This window comes from Periplaneta americana, chromosome 2 (assembly GCF_040183065.1).
Source record: "Periplaneta americana isolate PAMFEO1 chromosome 2, P.americana_PAMFEO1_priV1, whole genome shotgun sequence".
NCBI classification, from domain to species: Eukaryota; Metazoa; Arthropoda; class Insecta; order Blattodea; family Blattidae; genus Periplaneta; species Periplaneta americana.
In genome coordinates this window covers 21421469-21445052 of record NC_091118.1, presented here as the reverse complement: position 1 = coordinate 21445052, position 23584 = coordinate 21421469, and the positions used below count along the sequence as shown (strand labels likewise).

At 32.9% G+C, this 23584-nt stretch overlaps 1 protein-coding gene across 3 annotated transcripts in view; it reads right to left on the bottom strand.

The window, feature by feature from the left end:
- LOC138715792 (very long chain fatty acid elongase 4-like) overlaps positions 1-23584 on the bottom strand; it is a 50268-nt gene that overhangs the window by 12653 nt on the left and 14031 nt on the right. For all 3 annotated transcript variants that reach the window (XM_069848889.1, XM_069848872.1, XM_069848881.1), the window contains 4 exons: positions 17045-17232; positions 9143-9232; positions 6845-6901; positions 5412-5517 (listed from right to left, as the gene is read on the bottom strand). In XM_069848889.1, the coding sequence (XP_069704990.1) occupies positions 5412-5517; positions 6845-6901; positions 9143-9232; positions 17045-17206 (415 nt within the window). In that variant the 5' untranslated portion in view covers positions 17207-17232. The remainder of the gene's footprint in view (positions 1-5411; positions 5518-6844; positions 6902-9142; positions 9233-17044; positions 17233-23584) is intronic.

Genomic DNA, 23584 nt, shown 5'->3' with positions numbered 1-23584 from the left:
AACTTACATTGTGAAGAGAAATTCTGTTCGATTCGATTCCGCTAAGTGGGAACGGGCCTTAAGACTCCAAACAATGCAGAGTGTTTCTTTCACATGTCTGACTGTATTAGGGACAACCAACCTATGCAAAAAAATTTTCTCACTTACGAAATACTTCAAGAACAAAGTATGATAACAATTAGCTGATTTACATCTGCAGGACATCTATAAAATTCTGAAAATTCAAGGCTACAGTTAGCCTGGTGAGCGTTCTAAAATTCGATTTATTTATTAGTTGTTTGTTCATTTATTCGTTCATTCGTTCGTTCATTCGTTCATTTACTTGTTTATTTACTTATTTACTTGTTTATTTACTTATTTACTTGTTTATTTACTTATTTACTTACTTATTTACTCCTTTATTTCCTTATTTACTTGTTTATTTTCTTATTTACTTGTTTATTTACTTGTTTACTTATTTGCTTTATTTATTTATTTGTTTACTTATTTACTTGTTTATTTATTTACTTATTTATTTTCTTATTTACTTGTTTATTTACTTATTTACTTGTTTATTTACTTATTTGCTTTCTTATTTACTTGTTTATTTACTTATCTACTTGTTTATTTACTTATTTACTCGTTTATTTTCTTATTTACTTGTTTATTTTCTTATTTACTTGTTTATTTACCTATTTACTCGTTTATTTTCTTATTTACTTGTTTATTTACTTATTTACTTGTTTATTTTCTTATTTACTTGTTTATTTTCTTATTTACTTGTTTATTTACTTATTTACTTGTTTATTTTCTTATTTACTTGTTTATTTACTTATTTACTTGTTTATTTTCTTATTTACTCGTTTATTTTCTTATTTACGTGTTTATTTTCTTATTTACTTGTTTATTTACTTATTTACTCGTTTATTTTCTTATTTACTTGTTTATTTACTTATATACTTGTTTATTTTCTTATTTACTTGTTATTTACTTATCTACTCGTTTATTTTCTTATTTACTCGTTTATTTTCTTATTTACTTGTTTATTTACTTATTTACTTGTTTATTTACTTATTTACTCGTTTATTTTCTTATTTACTTGTTTATTTACTTATTTACTTGTTTATGTTCTTATTTACTCGTTTATTTTCTTATTTACTTGTTTATTTTCTTATTTACTCGTTTATTTTCTTATTTACTTGTTTATTTACTTATTTACTTGTTTATTTACTTATTTACTCGTTTATTTTCTTATTCACTTGTTTATTTACTTGTTTATGTTCTTATTTACTTGTTTATTTTCTTATTTACTCGTTTATTTTCTTATTTACTTGTTTATTTACTTATTTACTCGTTTATTTTCTTATTTACTTGTTTATTTACTTATTTACTTGCATGGTGCTCACTCACCTAGTATCATGTGTGGGCGGTGTTCACAACCTTCGGAAGGTTGAGAACTCCTGGTTTAGATAATAGTAGAAAAAAATTCTTTGATACTGTTACTACTAGAAACATATTTTCTTTGCGAAAGAAGCTGCTTCCGCAGACATACCCTATTCATACATAAAGTGCCCAATCTCATATATCAAATGTAAAATGAAAGAACATATTACTTCTAATTGGAATTCACACTGGTCTGCAAGTGATAAAGGTTCAGTCACCAAAAACCTATTTTTTCCTCAGGTATATGATCGACTGAAATGCAAAATTTACTCTCCAAACTTTATTAGTACACAATTTATATCAGGTCATGGTAAATTTGGAGCTTATTTTGAACGATTCAAAATTAAGACTGGAGAAGAATCGATGTGCTCGTGTGGAGATATTCAGTCGGTTGAACATCTACTGTTTCAATGTCCTATATTTTACATGCAAAGACAATACCTTACTGTCCATGCTCTAAACTGTAAAATAACCTATGAGCAACCAATATGCACTGTTTTTCAAAAGCACTGTTGCTACAAACGTTTTCGTCAAATTCATACATCTTATATATTCAAGGTTATAATTTCATCTTCATCATCATGATAATCCAAAACATGTATTAGACTAGATGGTCTGTTAAGGTCTCACGTCAGTCCAACCTTAGCAGGGCGACCAACAAAGTTTCTTTCACAGGAGCGTACTGCAGGATTTGTTTCGGTATCAGTGTTCTATCCATCCTTTTGAAATGATTAACATATTGTAATATTGATTCGACTTTGAGTTATTTCAGGATATCATTATTTCTTTCGTGGTTCCATTTTGTGTCTCATGAAGTCCATCTCGGCAGCGATTAAACTGTCGGGCAAGAGTTCTTTTTAACTGCGATTCGTGTATAACTCTAAATAAATGATGGTTTTAAAATTGTATTTATTATGCATTATGTTTTTATAAATTTGGTAAATTTATTTTGTATATCATAGTCATGTGTAAGTGATAATGAATGTCCAAGGTATTTAATATTGTTCATCCTTTCCAATTATCTGTTACTGACGTACATCTTGCTGTGTATATATATATAATATATATATGTATCTGTGTGTGAGTGTATGTATGTATGTATGTATGTATGTATGCATGTGTATATTTATAAATATATGTCTACATGTTGTTATATTATGTCTACAAATGTACATATTTTAGCGAAATGTCTTAATATGATCTACAAGTTTAACATGTCTATTCATGTTAAATTCTCTAGGTATTTCGGTTATAATTTCAAGCCTTCAATCAAATTAATGTTTATTCACCGTATGTATCTATATGTTATGTCTCTACATACGTAAGTATGCATGTATGTATGTATGTATGTATGTATGTGTGTATATTAGCTAAGTGTCATAATGTTATCTATAAGTGCAACATGCTATTCATGTTAAATTCTCTATGTTTTTCGACTGTAATTTCAAGGCATTAATCTAATTAATTTATATATGTTACACTCTTACAAGTGTATATTTATTGTATGGTAGTCTGTGAGTTTAAATTTGTTATGATTAGTTTAAAATATAACCCTAATATACTATATGTAAAATAGGGTTTATAAATATGGAATAAATACTACTACTACTACTATGCCACCCAGAGGCGTCATTTGGGGGGAGGGTAGGGCAATTGCCCCTCTCTGAGTAGATTTAAGAAAGGCTATGTGCGAAATTTATATGTTATATATTTTTTAAGCTAGAAACTTGTTTGTACACATATTCCTATTCATAGGTATACTCAGCTAATTTCGTGATACTAAGGTTTTGGTGCAAAAATAAGGTTCAGATTTTAAAATGTTCGTGTCAGCTGTGTGCGAGCGTGTATTATCGTGTTCCAGCAGCACTTGATGCAGTCTTCCCTGTCGTTTTTATTCAATTACGGCCACAAGGCTTATGAGTTGTTGGAAATAAATGTTAGCATTTATTTTTTTTCATTTCTGGGAAGCTTCTTTATCCCACCAGACGCATAATATCATCTTCTGTGGATGGACACTAACTTTTGTACAGGTTGTGGTGTGTTGAAACGACAGAACCGTTTTGTTGCATTTTATTTATCCGATGGCATTCTCCCCGTACACGGCATAAATATTTCGAGCCGCCTCCGGTGCCTTTGTTTCTTTGTTAAGGGTATATGTATGTGAACGACCACAAATGTAGAGGCTGTAAATTTCTATAATTTTATAGGGAAATGAACTCACAATTGGACAAACATTACAAGGTACCACAACAACACCTATTAGGACTTAAATATCTGGTAAAAGTCTAAAAAAGGTTACTAATAGTATTTTTTAGAATTCACTTTTTACTTTAAATTAAATTTGCCAAAAGTTGAACATTTTCACACATTATTTCATAACTCCACAACCATTAGAGATGGAATTCTGAAATTTTGTACACTGATTTAACATGCATTTATGCAAAAGGTAGACTACAATAATGCCCATTTCTTTGAAAATAGAAAAATTAGGTAACAAAACATTATGTAAATTTTAGTATATTTTATATAGGACAAATAGTTGTCTTAGTTAATGTTTTTTAGGTATTGCTAGAAGTATTGTTTTGTGTTTTTTTCTTTTTCTTTTTTAATCTAGATTAAAATTGCAAGTTTCTTGTTTATGTTAGTTAATTAGTTAGGATACAATTAATTATGATACTTAATCACTCATTCAAAGTTTGTGTGACTGCAACCTGTGTATATTTTTGTGTGGCTTTAATTTGTTTATAGTGTTTTTTCTCTCTCTCTTTATTTTTTGTGTAGCTTTACTTTGTATATAGTGTATTTTTTCTGTTTATTTCTATTATTGTATTTGTATTCCTGGTGTTGTGGAAGAGAGGGCCTGATGGCCTTAACTACACCAGAATAAATAAATAAATAAATAAGTAAATAAGTAAATAAGTAAGTAAATAAGTAAATATGTAAATAAGTAAGTAAATAAGTAAATAAATAAATAAGTAAATAAGTAAGTAAATAAGTAAATAAATAAGTAAATAAGTAAATAAATAAATAAATAAATCTATATGTCTAAGAGTAGTCTACTTTTCAGAAATAAGTGTTTATTACATGCAGGAAAAATATTAAAGATGTCAGAGAGACCATAACAATGTTATGGTTAGCAAACGATGTAACTGCAGAATTTTTTTTTTTTATACTTTGATAAAACTGGTTTGAAAAATATTATTAGTAGCCTTTTTTATACTGTTATTAAATATTTAAGTTCTAATAACTCATGTTGTGGTACCTTGTAATTTTTGTCCAGTTGTGAGTTCATGTTCTTATAAAATTTTAGAACTTTAGAGCCTGCATTTTCCAATAATATTTGTGGTCGTTCACGTACATATACCCTTAAATCAAACAGAAAAATACATATATCGGAAGTGTACTTTTTTTTTCTACTTGCTCCAACTTGTTTAGCCCACAGGCAGCAGAAATTTTCTTCAAATTCGCAAAATTCAATGCTTATTTACAAACACAACACTCCAAATACCGAGCGAATTGGCGCGCACATGATATCGTTTGAGACTCGTATTCGGGAGGTCCCGGGTTCAAACCCCGTGGCCGGCCAGTCTGACTCGGGTTTTTCATGATTTCACTCAGTCACAGAGGTAAATGCCGGTTTGGAAATTTGCATACCATGATTCAGTGTCGCCTCAGTCACCAATATCATAAACATTGATAAAAAAAAATCTGAAATCAGCTACATGTAAACAAGCCATCTACAACACACAACAGAAAAAGGAACTCAACAATAGTAACAACGGCCTGCTGGTATACCTACAAATCCTAACACACGATATGATCACAGATGTTAAAACGTGTATAAAAATAAACTTAACAACAAAAAAGAACACTCCAGAAAACAAATGACAAACGATAAACGAATAATCTCCCAACTACGCATTGTTGTGATGAACAAAAGCGCTACGAACTTATGCACCAACTTAATATAACTAAGAATCTAAACTTACCTGGTAAGTAAGTAAGATAAAACCAGACGTAGATGGCCGTAGAAGAATGGTGATAAACATGAAGAAAAGTTATTTGGTTCTCTTTCTTGCGAAGGACGAAGAATACCTGAGAAAATAATTCGGGATTTATTCGTACTTATACATGTGCGAATTTTAGGCGTTGTGTGTTTTACCATTGTTTCTAACTTTCAATGAATTACTCGAGTTAAAATGTTTAATAAACTTGGGGAAAAATAATTTTAATAGGCTTATATTTGAGGACCGAATGAACTGTGTATATGCCCGATTGCAGTTAAAAACTAAGAGCACTATTTATTAACGAGATGAATAAAGAAATAAACTTGAAACTAGAATAAGATAAGGAGTACAATGAAATATTTTACATAGGTCTTACATAAGAATATAAATTAAAATAAATGAGAATTTGCATAATTCTGTACGTCAGTCAAATGAAACAAATCATGAAAAATACACTAAATAAATAAGGCTTGTTATTAAACTTATGTAAGCTTACATAGCTTTGTAAAAAGTAATTATTCAGAATTTAGATAATACAGATAAAATACTGGACCAGGCCTATTAATTTGTACACATATAAATTTACTTAATCAAATTGAAGATATTAACACATTTTTAATTTTATTATATTTCAGTGAATTGCATTTTAAAAGTTCTGCTTGTATTTTAGTTGTAGAATTATACAACTGAGAGCCAACATTAATTCTGTGCTTTAAACCAGCAGATGTGAAATATTTAGGTTCTACTCATGACAAGCTATCACAGTCCAGTATATACAGTCGCGAAGCTCAATACGTAGTAAATATGCAAACATTAGATAGTTGCTCACCACTAGGATCGCTAATATCGCCTCATTACAGGCAATGCAAAATAGTACCGTCACAGTCTATTGTTTCTAGCACCCTCAAAACTCAAGCTTCGTGACTGTAATAGTAGACTGTGCTATTATTTCATCTGTACCGTGCTCATGTGTCTATAGTATTATAAACTTATTCAGATTTTTGTGTTAAATATTAACAGCGCACATTTTAAAATTTGTTGAGTTTTTGATATATTAAAATTTAGAAAAAAATAGTTGAATAATCTAAATGTTTCTCTAAACAAATTTTAATTATTCGTTTTTGTAAAAAATATAATGGATTAAGATTTTTTTTTAATTCCACCCCAAACCATAACGCTATGTTGAATTTAATAATAGACTGAAAAGGGACTAGTCAAAACCGAAATGTTTTGTTTATTACATTTAACTCTTAATAATAAATAAATATTCTTGTGCCGAGGACATGAAAACATAGATCTCTATCTCCATGGTTACCATACCCCTTCATGGTATGTAAAGAGGACATCTTTACGTTTTCAACGCATTGAATTAAGAAAGTGTGTGTTATACAGAATTATTTCTTTAATAATCCTACCGTGTCTGATAGTTCCACTATTTTGGATATCAAGTACCACCAGCCGTATGAAGATTCCTGGAAAGAAAACAGGAGAAGTCATATTGTTACTATGATTAAAGAATCTACAATAGATCTGCTTGTAGCGTACATATACTTCAATAAGGAATAGGGACTACATCTATCTAAACACCATTTGGAATGCGAAATGTAAAATATGATTTCACGAATAGGTAGTTTTGAGTAAATAAACGGTGTCATAAAAATGACACACAATATCTTATTATAATAAAATTATGTTTTACGTGTTTTACAACAAATCATATTTTATATCATGTAACCAACAGTACTCCATTTGTAGTTTATTTACTTGAGCTGTTACATAAACTATTTATATAAATAATTAAGGGGACACTCAACTATATTTTGTAACTTTTTTCGTATTTGACCAATATTTTTCAAATTTGGAGAAAAAGTTTAATATACACATGGAAAGTAACATGCAAAATCTCAGCTCATTAGATCCAATACTTTTCAAAATAAAAAATATTTCAATTTTTAATCAATCATTAATTTAAATATCACTTTTAATTATCATTTTTTATTTTTTGGCTTTGACTGTGACTTCTCAATGAATAGGGGAAGAATTCTGCGTATTGATGTAGTTCTGTCACGTAAATTAGTGTAAAAATTAATTTTGTTATTTCTATGAAATTAAATTCTAAATTTGTTAATGATTAAAAAATCATAAATAGCTTCAAACAGATAATATTGTAAAACTGATACACAAAATGATATTTTTGCTCCAATTTTTAAGTTGAGTGTCCCCTTAAGAAGACGTTTTCCTATAGGGATAATAAAATATTTGATATTGAACTTTATTTTAGTATTTCTTTTGTATTATATAGTATCATATGGATTTCAAAATACAGGGTGTTTCTAAATTAGACCGACAAATTTTTCAATCGGATAGATAACCTTTTAACATTTTTCGTTAAGGAGCCCATGGGCTAGGACGCTTCGTTTCAATGCAAGAGGGGTTTAATGCTATCACCCAATTTGTTTACTCCAGCAACGGAGAATCATTCTTCGACCGGTTTTTATTCCCTGAGCTCGATATCATGCATTAACTCGATTTGATTACTACCTGTGGTTAATGAAACCCTTGTTGACTCTGAAGAAGATCTTGCAACACGCATTGTCTGCGCAGTAGCTGAAATCAGGGAAATGCCTGGCGTCTTTGAAAGGGTACGGCAAAGTATGGCACGTAGATGGAATGCTTGTCTGGAAGTCAATGGACGCGTGTTCTAGCACTTGTAGTGACGATACAGTAAAACAACGGATCCATACTGCTAATTTAACACTGAAATGAGTGTTTTTTAACATTAATGATTTGGTGATTCACTTTTCACGTAACTAATTACTTCGATCCCTTCCTATACGATCGAACCACGTAATGACATAAACTCTTCTTACTCTGAAAGGAAATATCGCAACTCATGGGTTCCTTAACAAAAACTGTTTCAAAGAAGGTTATCTATCCGATTCCAAAGTTTGTCGGTCTAATTTAGAAACACCCTGTATATTACATGAGGATTTAACATTGTCATTATAAATGTGTGTACAAGATGAGGCAGAAATATCTCCCCATTTTCAGCTGCACATAAAATTAAAAATATTGAAGTCACATATCAAACAGTAATATGAATTTAGTCCTTATGATATGCCATTTAATCCTTCAGTTCAGTTCCGCACACACTTTCAGATTCCACGTCAAGGACGTGTTCCTAGCCGCAAGACCAAAAAATTGTAGATTACGTCATTTCGGAATGCGGCTTCAGCACTAAAATAGATTAAAATAATAGGGATAAAATAACAATTTTGAATGGCGAAGTGGAAAATTTAATTAACTTGCAGTGAAAAAAATAGCAATTCTTGAATTTTACTTCAAAGCATGAATAAAGTGTCGAATTAGACACTGGTAAGACTGGAATATTTATTTTATTTGAATTGAATAACAAAAATGAACATAGCAAAATTTTTCAGTTATAACGTACTAGACTGGCATAGGAGGTCCCGGGTTCGATTTCCTATGCCGACGAATCTGATCGAGGTTTCCTCCTTGGTTCTCCTCAGCTAAATATGACTAATTTTCAGTTGATTGGAGGCGAATGCGAGATTGGAGTCCTGTTACCACGGAATAATAGACATACTAAAGCGAAGCATTGCCAGCGATAAACTAGAAATAGTCGCGATATGACCTAGAAGTTAAAGTGTATTAATAAATACAGGTAAAATATATATGAGAGCAGTACTTACTCTTAATAATAAATATTCACTTGGTGTTCGTACTTTGGGATGACAGTAACCTCCTTCGTACAAATATTTCATGTGACCATTAAAAAAGGGCTGAAAAGAAATGATGCCAGACATATAAACTGTGTCATTGTAATGAATTTTACTTTGCGCATTTGTACACCAATATTATTATTATTATTATTATTATTATTATTATTATTATTATTATTATTATTATTGTTGTAGTTATTATTATTGTTATTATTATTATTATTATTATTATTAATTTTATTATCATTGTTATTACTTACTTACTGGCTTTTAAGGAACCCGGAGGTTCATTTCCGCCCTCACATATGTCCGCTATTGGTCCCTATCCTGAGCAAGATTAATCCAGTCTGTACCATCATATCCCACCTCCCTCAAATCCATTTTAATATGATCTTCCCATCTACGTCTCGGCCTCCCCAAAGGCTCTTTTTCCCTCCGGCCTCCTAGCTAACACTCTATATGCATTTCTGGATTCGTCCATACGTACTACATGCCCTGCCCATCTCAAACGTCTGGATTTAATGTTCCTAATTATGTCAGGTGAAGTATACAATGCGTGCAGTTCTGTGTTGTGTAACTTTCTCCATTCTCCTGTAACTTCATCCCTCTTAGCCCCAAATATTTTCCTAAGCACCTTTTCCTCAAACACCCTTAACCTATGTTCCTCTCTCAGAGTGAGAGTCCAAGTTTCACAACCATAAAGAACAAGCGGTAATATAACTGTTTTAGAAATTCTAACTTTCAGATTTTTTGACAGCAGACTGGATGCTAAAAGCTTCTCAACCGAATAATAACACGCATTTCCCATATTTATTCTGTGTTAGTTAGGTAGGCTGTCATAGAAAAATTTATTGGAAATGCAACAAACAATTTAGGCTACAAGACAAATTACATTTTATAAAGAATATAAATGATGATTAATTATGCTAATCGATGACTTCAGTGCAGTAGAAGATATCATGTCCAGGGTGCTGTCAGGAACTTTTAATTTTCGGAAGACTTCTAAGGACTCCCGTGGGATTGTGCCTCTAGCCCCAATCATAATTCCTATAACGTCCCATGTCTTGATGTTATGTTTGTCCCCAAATCATTGCATCATGGCAGATAAATTGCCCGTTTTTCTTTTAGGACTTCTTTAGGTTGTTCCTCGCTGTTCTCAAAACGGACTGTGGGATCTAGAATGAGTCCACATTTTTTTTCGGTCTATAACAATGATATCTGCTCTTCGAGTTAATCCGTCAGCAGAAAGGCACCCAATTTCCTCTTACACCTCATACTTATCAGCCCGGCGAAGTTCATTGGCAATCATTGAACGAATTATATTATTATTCTCAGTAATTCTCCCTTCCGGCAAAAAACCAGGACATGGGTTAAGGTTTAAATTTGCAATTAAGTCCCTATAGCATTTCATTCGCCTTCCTACATGAAAGAGGGATCAAGTATAGGCTAGTAATAATTTATTTTAGCTGGCAGAGTTAAGACCGTAAGGCCTTCTCTTCCAATCAACCAGCAAAAAGTATGCATACATATGAATGAACTTACAAGTTACGAAGATCACAACAAATTGAGTTCGATAAAAGTTACGTGTATACATGAGTAAATTTATGAATTAAACAGTAAAAAACTATGAACTACAGTAAAACCTCGATACGACGCGCCCGCTTATTACGCTATCCCGTGTAATATGCTTTTGTTGTCCGGTTCCTGCACATTTCATATATAACGCCTTTATAAAATACCCCGTTTGTTGCGCTCAAGTCCCGCATAATACGCTGTTTTTTGTGGAATATTTTCGATGTAATTTTCAGCAATGTACTGTATGCCTCACCCTCTTGTTACGCTCTCTTATTCGATTCCTTATCTGCGTGCTTAAAGCCTACATACAGTTACAATACCTCACCCTCTTGCTAACCCTCTCTCTCAAACAGCATTCCTCACTCGGCCGTAATAAAATTCTGGAAATTTTTGCTGGGCAGTTTGTTGTCCTTTAGTGTATTGAAGTGTCTGTGAATGTGATTACAGTGAGTGTTCAACGAAAAGCCCTTTCTGTGTCGGAAAAATTGGAAATCTTACGAAAGTACGATGAAAACAGTACTCTTACTCAGAAACAACTCTCTGATGCATTAGGAATCCCATAATCGACATTAAGAACGATAATAAAAAATCGCGAATCAATCACTACAACTGCGACGTCGGGAGGATGTAATCGCAGGAACCGAAGTGTGGTAAACATGAGGACTTGGAGAACACACACACGGCAAAGAACAATAAATGGCTTTTTTTTTTTTCGAAAGAATTAAGTACAGTACATATTGTAAATGTCATTGACGTAAGGTATAGTAATTACGAGGCTTCGAGACTTGGGACCCGATACAATAAGTTTACTGTGCATGTACTATAGGTTGTTGACTCGCTGCAGGTAGCAAAAGGTAGAGATGTGTTGAGGTAACAACGTTGCTATTTAGGATCTGTCCAAAACTACTTCCGACCTGACAAATGGTGTCTTTAGCATGTTACCATGGCTTTACCAACAACCAAAAATGCATTTAAAAATAGGCTTAAGGACCTTACTAATAGACGGTAATTATGCACAGTAGTTAAAGGGTGTAAATGATATGTTGTTATTGAAGTGTTGTATCAGTGAAGAATTAAGTTGTATCAGTGAAGAAGTATGTCGTGTCAGTGAAGTGTGCTGTGTAAGTGAAACGTGTTCCTGTCAGTGAAGCTTTATAGTTTATAGTGGCAGTGCAAAGAATTTGAACAGTGAAATGTTTTTAAGTGTTAGTGAAATCAGGATAGAATCAGTGAAATGTGTCGTAGTTCCGGTGCAGTGAGTGAGTTAACAGCGAAATGAGTGTAATGTTGAAAGGTACTTGTGCAGATATGAACATATACTCGTGGGTTTTAGTTCGATCTTAGTTTTAAGATACAAATTAGAATAATTCAAATATTATTTTAAGTGATCGTTTCATTTAATTTAGTATATTCCCTGTTGTTATTATTATTATTATTATTATTATTATTATTATTATTATTATTATTATTAGTATTGTTATTAATTGTACTTTTAATTAATAAGTTTATTATTGTCATTATTGAGTGTAATTAGTTACCAGTGCCACCGGGTATATACCCATTGCAGTGTGAATAAATACATACATACATACATACATACATACATACATACATACATACATACATACATACATACATACATACATACATACATACATACATCAACCAATCACGAGAGACGCGTAACCATGGTAACGGGACGGTGTTGCCGTGTCTATGTTTACAAGTTGCACGTGAATACTACGGCCTAGTAGTGAATACAGTGCCCGGAATGACTTTGAGTTGGCTGGTTAGCGCGTGCTTTGTGGGAATTAAAAATATTATTTAGTTGTATTATTGTTTTAGAGTCTCGAAATTATTGTGTTCAAATTATATTAGACGTATTATCTTCTTGTTATTGGTGGAGTGTGTGACTAGTGTGTGTTTTCTAGTTTCTGCGAGATTTTCTAACCAGGTGACTTGTGCAATGTCTGAAGGAAGTAAAGGCAGGTGGAGAACAAAGAATATTGGACAAGATGCCCCGGTAAAGAGTCAAGCGCGAGAGATGGTGTGTTATGTGATAGAGTATTTTGAGAGAGAAAAAGATAATGGCGGGTCTCTTTTACCTTTGGCGCAAATTGTAATGAGAACTGCTGCTTGTGTTAAAATTAATAAGAGCACTGTTATCGATATTGGAAAATAAAAAGGCCGTGTAGATTTTTAATCATTGATATTTTTACAGTTTACAATTTTTTCAACGCCTTTCTAATATTACATTGAAGAATACCAGCACTCACAAAAGTAAAGGCTTCGTATTAAATTTAAACCTGATTTTACAGTTTACAGTCCTTTCGATGCTTTTCTAACGGTAATACATTGAAGAATACCGGTACTACTACTACTACTACTACTACTACTAATAATAATAATAATAATAATAATAATAGACTAAAAATAATAATGTACACAAATTTTAATGCCTAGTGTTCAACAAATTGGTTAGAAATGTATGTGTTCATGTCAGCCGTTCATTACTGCACTCTATCGGCAGCGCGCTCGCTTACACGGAAGATGGGCAACATGGCAACACTGCTACCCCTTCTCTGTAAGCTCTCAAGTCGGAAGTAGTTTTGGTCAAGGTATAGAATAGAATACGGTAGTATGGGGGAACACACACATATGTACATTCTGAAAGTAAATATACATTACACAGTGACAATATCAAAAGAATGTGAAAAGTATTTATTCTCCTGTCTTTTATAAGCATTTGTGTTTAATTATACACAGTGTTAATGGTGGAAATAAACATGTAGCAATTTTAATTTCTTCATTTATCTTATTGGTCGTCTTTAGGAAGTGCAGTTACAGCACCGAATTGCAATGCACTACAATATATATTTTCAACGTCTCAAACGTAAATATTTTTCGCTTATTTGCCAAACACAGTTTGTACTGTGAAAAGCTGCGCTCTACATCGCATGACGTGATAGGAGCAAACGAAGAAACCTAACAACATTGCAGTCTCTAAGAGACAGTCCTTTATTCTCGGGTGACTGTATGTCCACTAATTTGCTGTTTATGTTACACAATGCTCCATATCCGTTATTTTTACATAAAATTGATTTCCACTTCTGTTTTACACGTTCAGTAACCGGTGTACTTGGTGTCTCATTAATTCTCTGTGTCATTTCCTCAACTAATTTGAGGGCTTCCGGCATCTCTTACTCTGACTTTTCTAACCGTGTAATAGTTTCAGACACAGTTTGAAAATAGGTTTGTATGAAAACCAAATTATTCATCAGAACCTTCAAATCCAGAGCGTTTTCCTTTGCGTATTTGTTGGCATTCATTCTACAGTACCCCCACCCTCTGTACGCTTTACCACTATACTCAGTACGCCGTTATGCGGATATCCCACTGAACTGCTCTATCGGGTCCGAAGTCTCGAAGCCTGGTAATTAGGCTACATAATGGAGTAATACTGTATTATGAATCATGTATTTCAATAAAGAAAAATGCTAATAGATACTGTATATAAGTCAAAATTAATATACCCGCCCAATACGCGGTTTACACCCGGTCCCTTGAACAGCGTCTTATCGGGGTTTTACTATATTAATTACACAATGAAATACAAACTGTGTAGCAAAATTAAACTAATATACATAAAAGTTCAATATATTTCAAGTAAAGCTAGATAATAGGAAGAAATTATAATGAGAATGATAAAGTTGTGAAAATACACCTTTATCACGATGAATGTCTAAAGAACGAAGTTACTGTGTAATCAGTTACCGCTGACGTCAATATACTTAGAATGAAATGCTAAGGAGGTTATCCTTGAAGATTATTGTTTTGCAGCTCCTAGTATTTTGCGAAAGGGAATTCCACTGACGAGGAATTCTACTGGCTAAGCATGTTTGTTACAAACATTTCGGGAAATTGCATATGAATTATTATAAAAAGTAATGATTAATGGTAATGAACTCATACCCTACGGTGCCTTTTTATTTGGTTTATTTTACGACGCTTTATCAACTGCGATGGTTATCTAGCATCTGATTTAAATGAAGATAGATCCTAATAATTTGCAGATTGTTTATATGTAAGTGTTTAAAATCAGTAAGAATACAACAGCAGAATCCGTATAGGTCAGTTTCTATCTGATGCTTTTCCAATTCACTGTTGGCTAAAGCAGGGAGATGCACTATCACCTTTACTTTTTAACTTCGCTTTAGAATATGCCATTAGGAAAGTTCAGGATAACAGACAGGGTTTGGAATTGAACGGGTTGCATCAGCTTCTTGTCTATGTGGATGACGTGAATATGTTAGGAGAAAATCCACAAACGATTAGGGAAAACGCGGAAATTCTACTTCAAGTAAGTAAAGAGATAGGTTTGGTAGTAAATCCCGAAAAGACAAAGTATATGATTATGTCTCATGATCAGAATATTGTACGAAATGGAACTATAGAAGTTGGAGATTTATCCTTCGAAGAGGTGGAAAAATTCAGATATCTTGGAGCAACAGTAACAAATATAAATGACACTCGGGAAGAAATTAAACGCAGAATAAGTATGGGAAATGCCTGTTATTATTCGGTTGAGAAGCTTTTGTCATCTAGTCTTCTGTCAAAAAATCTGAAAGTTAAAATTTATAAAATAGTTATATTACCGGTTGTTCTGTATGGCTGTGAAACTTGAACTATCACTTTGAGAGAGGAACAGAGATTGAGGGTTTTTGAGAATAAGGTTCTTAGGAAAATATTTGGGGCTAAAAGGGATGAAGTTACAGGAGAATGGAGAAAGTTACACAACGCAGAGCTGCACGCATAGTATTCTTCACCTGACATAATTAGGAACATTAAATCCATATGTTTGAGATGGGCAGGGCATGTAGCACGTATGGGCGAATCCAGAAATGCATATAGAGTATTAGTTAGGAAGATGGGAAGATAATAGTAAAATGGATTTGAGGGAGGTGGGATATGATGATTGAGACTGGATTGATCTTGCTCAGGATAGGGACCAATGGCGGGCTTATGTGAGGGCAGCAGTGAACCTCCGGGTTCCTTAAAAGCCAGTAAGTAAAGAATACAACTATGGTCCAGGCACATTTCTTATTGTAGTTAAAATGGAAAAAAATTTTCCGATTAATGGTTGGGCAACTTACATTACAACTATATATGCTACCAGTAATTAAACCTTTTTAATAAATCACTAGAGCAATCGAGAAGTAATGGCAACATAGTTACTGTTTCACACTAAATTTATTTAGATTACTTTTGACATTACATTCTTCAAATACAGTCTCCTGCCATGTCAACAAGACGTTGCCAAATTCTTGGAAGACGGCGGACTCCATCTGCAGCAGCATTTCTGGATATCTCTCTCACTGACCAATCTAAAGCTCTTCGGATGTCAACTCTTGATTGAAAGCAAATGATTTGCTTCCACCCAACTCGCAGTAGTTCAGTATGGTAGGACGTCTCTTCCACAGACTTCTTGTAATGCCCTAAAGCACTGAGTTGCATGTTTTTCTCTTGCAACTTTGATATTTATGAAGCACCTTATTTCGTACCTTTAGGGCTGTATTGTTTACTACAGATCAGAAACAGCCACTGTACTTACAAAATATGGTTACTTCGAGACTTTCAATATTGTAAATTTATGAAACAATGGATGTTCTAGTACATAGTACAAGATTTCAATACTCATTGCTGGGGGCACTGATATACAGCATTGTTGCCATTGCTTATCGAATGCTCTAGTATTAATAAAGGTAATTTTAGTTCTTGTATGGAATTTCTTTTACCCAGGCATACAACTTTATAAAACCAAAATATCATTGAATTTCAATTGAGGAGTTTGGGGGAAAAAGCAGGCAGCTACAATTTCTTTTCATTTTTGAGTTATTTATGCACAGAGGACAAAAAAAATACGCTCTTTCGTTTGGTGGAAGAACCAAGTAGTTCCAAGAATTACATTCACAGTTATAATGCATTTTGGACCTGCCTCTTCTGTGCATGCTTGTTGTTTGGCGGTAAGTTTTTCTTCATTATCTCGAAAAGTACTGAATTTGAACTGCCTGGTTTTTCTCCAAACCCCTCAATTGCTTATATGAATTTTCTGTTTAAAAGGATTACAAAATGTGAATCATAGTTGCATAGTTAGGGGAAATTACATTGTTTATCGATATAGCGACGGACTATTTAATTAGAAAATGTTGGCTAAATTAGCCTATAATTTAATAATGGTTTGTGATTTTGTTATTTTAAAAGGAACTGAAAATACTGAAATTTACATAAATTACTTACATAGATAACGAGGAAAATGCTGTATAAGACCATAAAGGAATTATAAGCGACTAAAATAGGTTGTAGACTGAAGGGCTTACGATGGGCCATGAAGCGCGGACCCTTTACGAGCACGAAGTATAGATACAGAGCGATTATGGAAACCATGACTGGCAATCGCATGAAAGGCCATGTCTCCAGTTTGGAATCTGGAAGAAAATGTCAGGGATTAGATGCAATAAATGAGATTCAAGTTAAAAGTTGCTTGTACACGATCAAATTCGTCAAATTCAATGCTTCTTTAGACTTTTCCAGACTTGCCAATTCTTTACAAGTTTTATTGTGAAATCACTTACAATATTTTAAAAGTTTTCTGTTGCCTTGACAGTAAATCATAACATGCTCTAATCCATCAAAGACTTGACAGTTGTTTGAAGGAACTGACCGATGGGATTGGAAAATATTATGACGTCAACTACCACAAGAAACATGGCGTCCTGGCCGAGAAAAGTTGTTTGCTAGTTAATTAAATTATATGAATAGAACCCATGCTTCTACGCCATGGGTTCTGTGGAATTCCACAATAAAATGAAAGAAAATAATGTGTATGAGGCCCGATTGTACGATCGCGAAATAAATCTTCAAATAACTAAGCCTATTCATGGGACAGCTTAACTATTATGGAATATCATGTTATTATTTCGCTCGTTTATTTCAAGCTTATCTATTCCATAGTTGGCAGAATTGAAACAAAGGTTGGCAATAATTTTAGATGGTGTTTTGTTTATAAAGTGCATTCACAATACCAGTAATTGTCGAAAATAATGTGAGCATATTATCACTATTTCGTCTAGGAAGTTTATTATAAACAAATGAATAAATCAAAAGGGATTGGAAATAATGTGAACATATTATCACTATTTCGTTTAGGAAGTTTGTTATAAACAAATTAATAAATAAAAATGAATTGGAAATAAATTGAACATATTATCACTATTTCGTTTAGGAAGTTTGTTATAAACAAATGAATAAATCAAAAGGAATTGGAAATAATGTGAACATATTATCACTATTTCGTTTAGGAAGTTTGTTATAAACAAATGAATAAATCAAAAGGAATTGGAAATAATGTGAACATATTATCACTATTTCGTCTAGGAAGTTTATTACAAACAAATGAATAAATCAAAAGAAATTGGAAATAATGTGAACATATTATCACTATTTCGTCTAGGAAGTTTATTATAAACAAATGAATAAATCAAAAGGAATTGGAAATAATGTGAACATATTATCACTATTTCGTCTTAGGAAGTTTATTATAAACAAATGAATAATTCAAAAGGAATTGGAAATAATGCGAACATATTATCACTATTTCGTCTAGGAAGTTTATTGTAAACAAATGAATAAATCAAAAGGAATTGGAAATAATGTGAACATATTATCACTATTTCGTTTAGGAAGTTTATTATAAACAAATGAATAATTCAAAAGGAATTGGAAATAATGCGAACATATTATCACTATTTCGTCTAGGAAGTGTATTATAAACAAATGAATAAATCAAAAGGAATTGGAAATAATGTGAACATATTATCACTATTTCGTGTTAGGAAGTTTATTATAAACAAATGAATAATTCAAAAGGAATTGGAAATAATGCGAACATATTATCACTATTTCGTCTAGGAAGTGTATTATAAACAAATGAATAAATCAAAAGGAATTGGAAATAAAAACTGCAGTATAAGCAAATACCTTACTATAATAATTCCGGACAGCTAGCAGTTCTGCGCGCGAAAGACGCTGGTGCTGCTACCTAGGCGACCGGTGTAGTGAAACCCGCGAAACAAGCTGTAGTCAACTGCAATGTATATTGTTGCTGGGCTAGTTTTAATAGTTTTATTAATTAGTGCTGTGTTAAAATGCCAGGGTGTATATGTGCTGTTTATAATTGTGACAATTGCAGCATTACAAATTGCTCCAAATCGTACTTTCGATTTCCGAGGGATCATAAAACGTGAGTCAACAACATTCTTTAATAGGCCTAATGCCTTCGTCTTTGTGTTGAAAAAAAATAAAAACTAGCTTTTTCTTTAGTCCTAATGAATTAACAGAATTTGAAATATATTTGAAATTTTAAGGTTTTATCAAATTAAGTTTTATTGTTGTCCACATTCCTTTACTAATTATTACGTGCATCAGATTGCTAAGAATTTTATCTTTGTAGTTGTAAGGAATGCGTGTATAAAGCATTATTGTAAATTCATTTTAATGTCAGAATCGATTTTATCTCACTAAAGAAAAGAAACAACATGTAACAATAAATTAATTACGGAAATGTATGATTAAGGATACTTACTTACTTCTAATAATTTTGCTATTCTATTTATAATTGCTGTCTCCGTGCGCATTTTCTGTCGATCACCCAAGAGCATGTAGCACACCATATGTTATAGTTATTTACAGTTATCCGACTATAATCACAGTCTACTATATACAGTCGCGAAGCTCAATATGTAGTAAAAATGCAAACATGGGTAGTTGCCCACCACTAGGATCGCTACTATCGCCTCATCATCGCAGATCTCTCTCCTAGTAGACGACAAAATATGTTACACTTTCGTTATGTTCTTTTGGAAAAATTAACACCTTCCTTCCATTATTGAAATATTAAATGCATAAAGTTAATTTATTATTTTAATGAAGTATATTAAATTCCACCATAAACTCGAAGATACCTGCAAGAAATAAGTTAATATAATTTTTGTTTGTGCAAAACGAACTGAAATTTACTACAATAGCTTCACTCATTCAAGATTATAGCGATAATTAACTATGAAACCAATAACTATTAATTTGCATTTCCCTTTACAATAATAATAATGGAAATATGAATTAATGGAGTAACTTACGTGTACCGGTACTTGTAGTGTAGGCTTACGTAGTTAACAAAGTGGGATGAGGTTAAGCAATAATAATCACACCAGAATTGGAAATAAAACGTGATCAATAAATTGTATTGTAACAGACTTTTTCTACGTCTCTAGTAAAGTAACAAATAAAAATAACAACAAAATTAACAGCTACAATTAAAAACATATCCTTTGAAAAAAAAAAGTAGGCCTAAGCAATAATAATCCCACCAGAATTTAAATAAAACGTGATCAATAAATGTCATTAAAACAAACTTAATTTTTCTACGTCTCTAGTAAAATATTATTATTCCAATTATTGTATTTTAGCCATTAACATTTTCATTACAACCAATAACGAACATTTCACAAGCATCAATGTGAAATACGCAACGAGCTAGCACTCGATGGAAATACGACACAGTCCAAAGTCGACCGTGGACAGTCTATTGTTTCTAGTTGCTAACCGCTTGGAGCGCTTCATCACGAGATTTGCAAAAAATCACCTCAAGCTTCGCGACTGTATATAGTAGACTGTGCTATAATCTTGAATTGTAACCGTAACGCAACGCAACACATAAAATAACTGGTATGTATTAATATAATACTGATATTAATTAATTATTAGTATGTTCGAATTTCACTAACTTTTAGTAATCGGCTCAGAAATCTAGAAGAATTTGACTTTTCAGAATTGCTACTAACATAACAGTTAGAAAATCACTACCAATTCTTATACGTATTATTTCTCAGTATCTAAATTCCAAACGAAGATGGCAAAAGAAAATTCAACCTTCAAACTAGAAAATCACCATAATCCATTAGTAAAGGGGGAAAATGGCAGGGACGAATGCTAGTGACGAAAGTTAGGCTTGCTCTTTTATTCATAAGGGAAGATGGGAGGATATAATAATTCATAATTAATAAAAATAATCAGACCCACATAAATAATTTATTTTATAATTATGAAATCATTATGTGTCATGGATCATATTCGCTTATCAGATGTAGAAGTTCGATATAATATAACAAACACGGCCAACAAAACAGTTGATTCAGTTTTTTCGACCCTGCCAACCAATGCATATTGTTGTATTGAGATGCACTGAACCAGCGCACATATTCTCTGTAATGTGTCTTCTCTTGAATAGTCCTTCGGGAAAATTGATTTAATAATGGGGTTTCAGTAACACACAATTCCGAACTCGGTGCAATACTTCAAATTAATGTTTAAGAATTAATAATACATGCAGCAGCTAACACATGCATTCCGCTCATACAATTACATTGCACTCGCAAATCACAGCACATTCCCGCTGTCAATACTGCTCTGTGTAACGTTAAATAATCGTTGGTGTAGCTCTCGGACCAGAGCTTCAAACAACACATCAGAAGCATGTGTGCCTAGGATAGACTAAGGAGGAAGGCACTTGCGCGCACATCATATTCTCGCTATTTCTACGTCTTTCCTGTAGCTCTGAGAAACGAGCAAGCAATGAGACACTTGCGGTGTGCAACCTGCGGATGGTATTACGCCTATACAGTATTCCAAAAATCAAAATAAATTTTAATGTACGTAACGCCATTTTGAGAAATACACATTCTACGAAAATATTGGGCTTGCGCAGCAAGCATAGCATGCCCTGAGAAATCGCCCCTGGAAAATGGTTAGGTTTCACTCTTACGGTATTAAGTAAGCTGATCCGGACTATATCTCGAGTTAACTTACATGTATTTTTTTAATGAAGAAGATTCTAACCTATAACCTGGCGAATACTAAAAGTAAATAGGCCTATGCTTTTTTAACTGCATGCATTCGTAGATGAATATTTTTCGTTTTAAGGTGCCATACAGTTAAATAATACATACACAGCGACCCATATTTATGTCCAACTTTTTATTATACTCTAGTAGCGAAATCAATCAGGTTAAGTGACCCATTCCACAGCTAAAATGTACCGTGTTCCATACCATTAAAAGCACAAAAGAAACTTATTTTATTTTGTGCGAGATCGTGCATATTTGCTTGGTTTCCGCACTAAACCAATCCGCGGAAAGTCTAAAATTCCACATTCAGTATTCCCAACCTAACACACATAACAATTTCCCTCTTCTTACCGCTTAAGTGACATATTGATTTTACTGCTTTAGGCTTTTAACATATTATTTTTAGAGACGTTCAATATAGTAATAATTATAAATTGGAAACTTACCACTGCAATTTCACCTAAATTGCACTGTTAATTATTGTTTTTAAATATTTGCAAAAATTAAGTAAACTCTACAACTCCACTAAAGTTACTGCATTCGTGATGCAAGTAACATTAAGGAAGCCGTGAAAAAATCAACAAGATTCCAGACTCATCATAGACTGGGGAAAAAAAAAAAGACAGACGTATATCACGGCCTGCTGGAATATAGTAAACACAGAAAACATTTTAAAGCAACAATGTTGAAGATAGATATTTTTGTTTTGCAAATTTGCCGTCATTGAACAGAAACCAAGATGGAGATTTCATTGCAACTAATTAGAAATTCCTCTTTCAGGTATGTAATAAACGATCTTCGCACAAAATAATGTACGATACACGAGAGGTATGTTTTCTTTCAATTCCCTGAAATTAAAAAAGCTCAACTACGTTTCGCTTTTTCAAACTTTTCCTCGAACATGAAAACTTCAACATACCGCTCTTGTAACGCATATTACTATTACTTTATTGTGTTCTCAATACGGTCCGAAACATTTAATGTAGCCAGAAAAATGTAGTGTAAATCTTGAAACATTAACCATGGCCACAATACTGTCTGTGTACGATCGAACACGAATTGCTGCTCGAATGGAGGTGTGGCAGTCCCCAATTATGGTGAAAGGAAGAAATTGGATGCTGGACTACAAGACCATCAAGAGACTTCACGCCAACTGGCTCAGTTACGCAACAGAAGGGTGCTGGCCGACCAAAAACAGTGATCACAGAGGAGGTCAAAGCAGACGCTACTGAGGCCTTCCAGAGAAGTCCTAAGAAATCCAATCGACAGCACCAGCGGGAATCTGGTGTATCCTATGGGTCCGTGCAGCGGTTGATGAAGGAAATGAATTGGAGGCCATGGAAGCCACACTTTGTGCAAGCTCTGTGATATCAGAATGGAGTTTGCGGAGTCTCTACTAGCATGGATTCAAGAGGAACTTAACCTTTTGCGAACATTCTATAGTCAGACGAGAGGAGCGTGGGCGGGTGCCCAATGAAATGCTTGTGAGAGCAGTACGGAACGTTCAGCCACGTCTGGAAAAATGTGCAGCAAATGCTGGCGCTTACATGGAATTTTAATATTGCTGAAATTTTAAGCAATTCTAATGACTGAACTAGTAGTTCATGCTACTTTGATCCTGTCGTGTTAATTCATTTACTCTCTGCCGCCTGAAGTCAAGGGCTGCCGAACATTGAAATCTTTCAAATCCAAGGTAGAAAATTATCTTATGACGAGTTGCCAAACTAACTTACTATTATGACAAGTGTTGTATTGCTCGTTTTCACGTATTCACATTTTTTTTCTGTTCTAGTGATATTTAACTTATTTTATATTTTTGTTTTCATATTTTCCGATAATGGTATACCTATAATGTGATAAGTTGAGCTATATATAA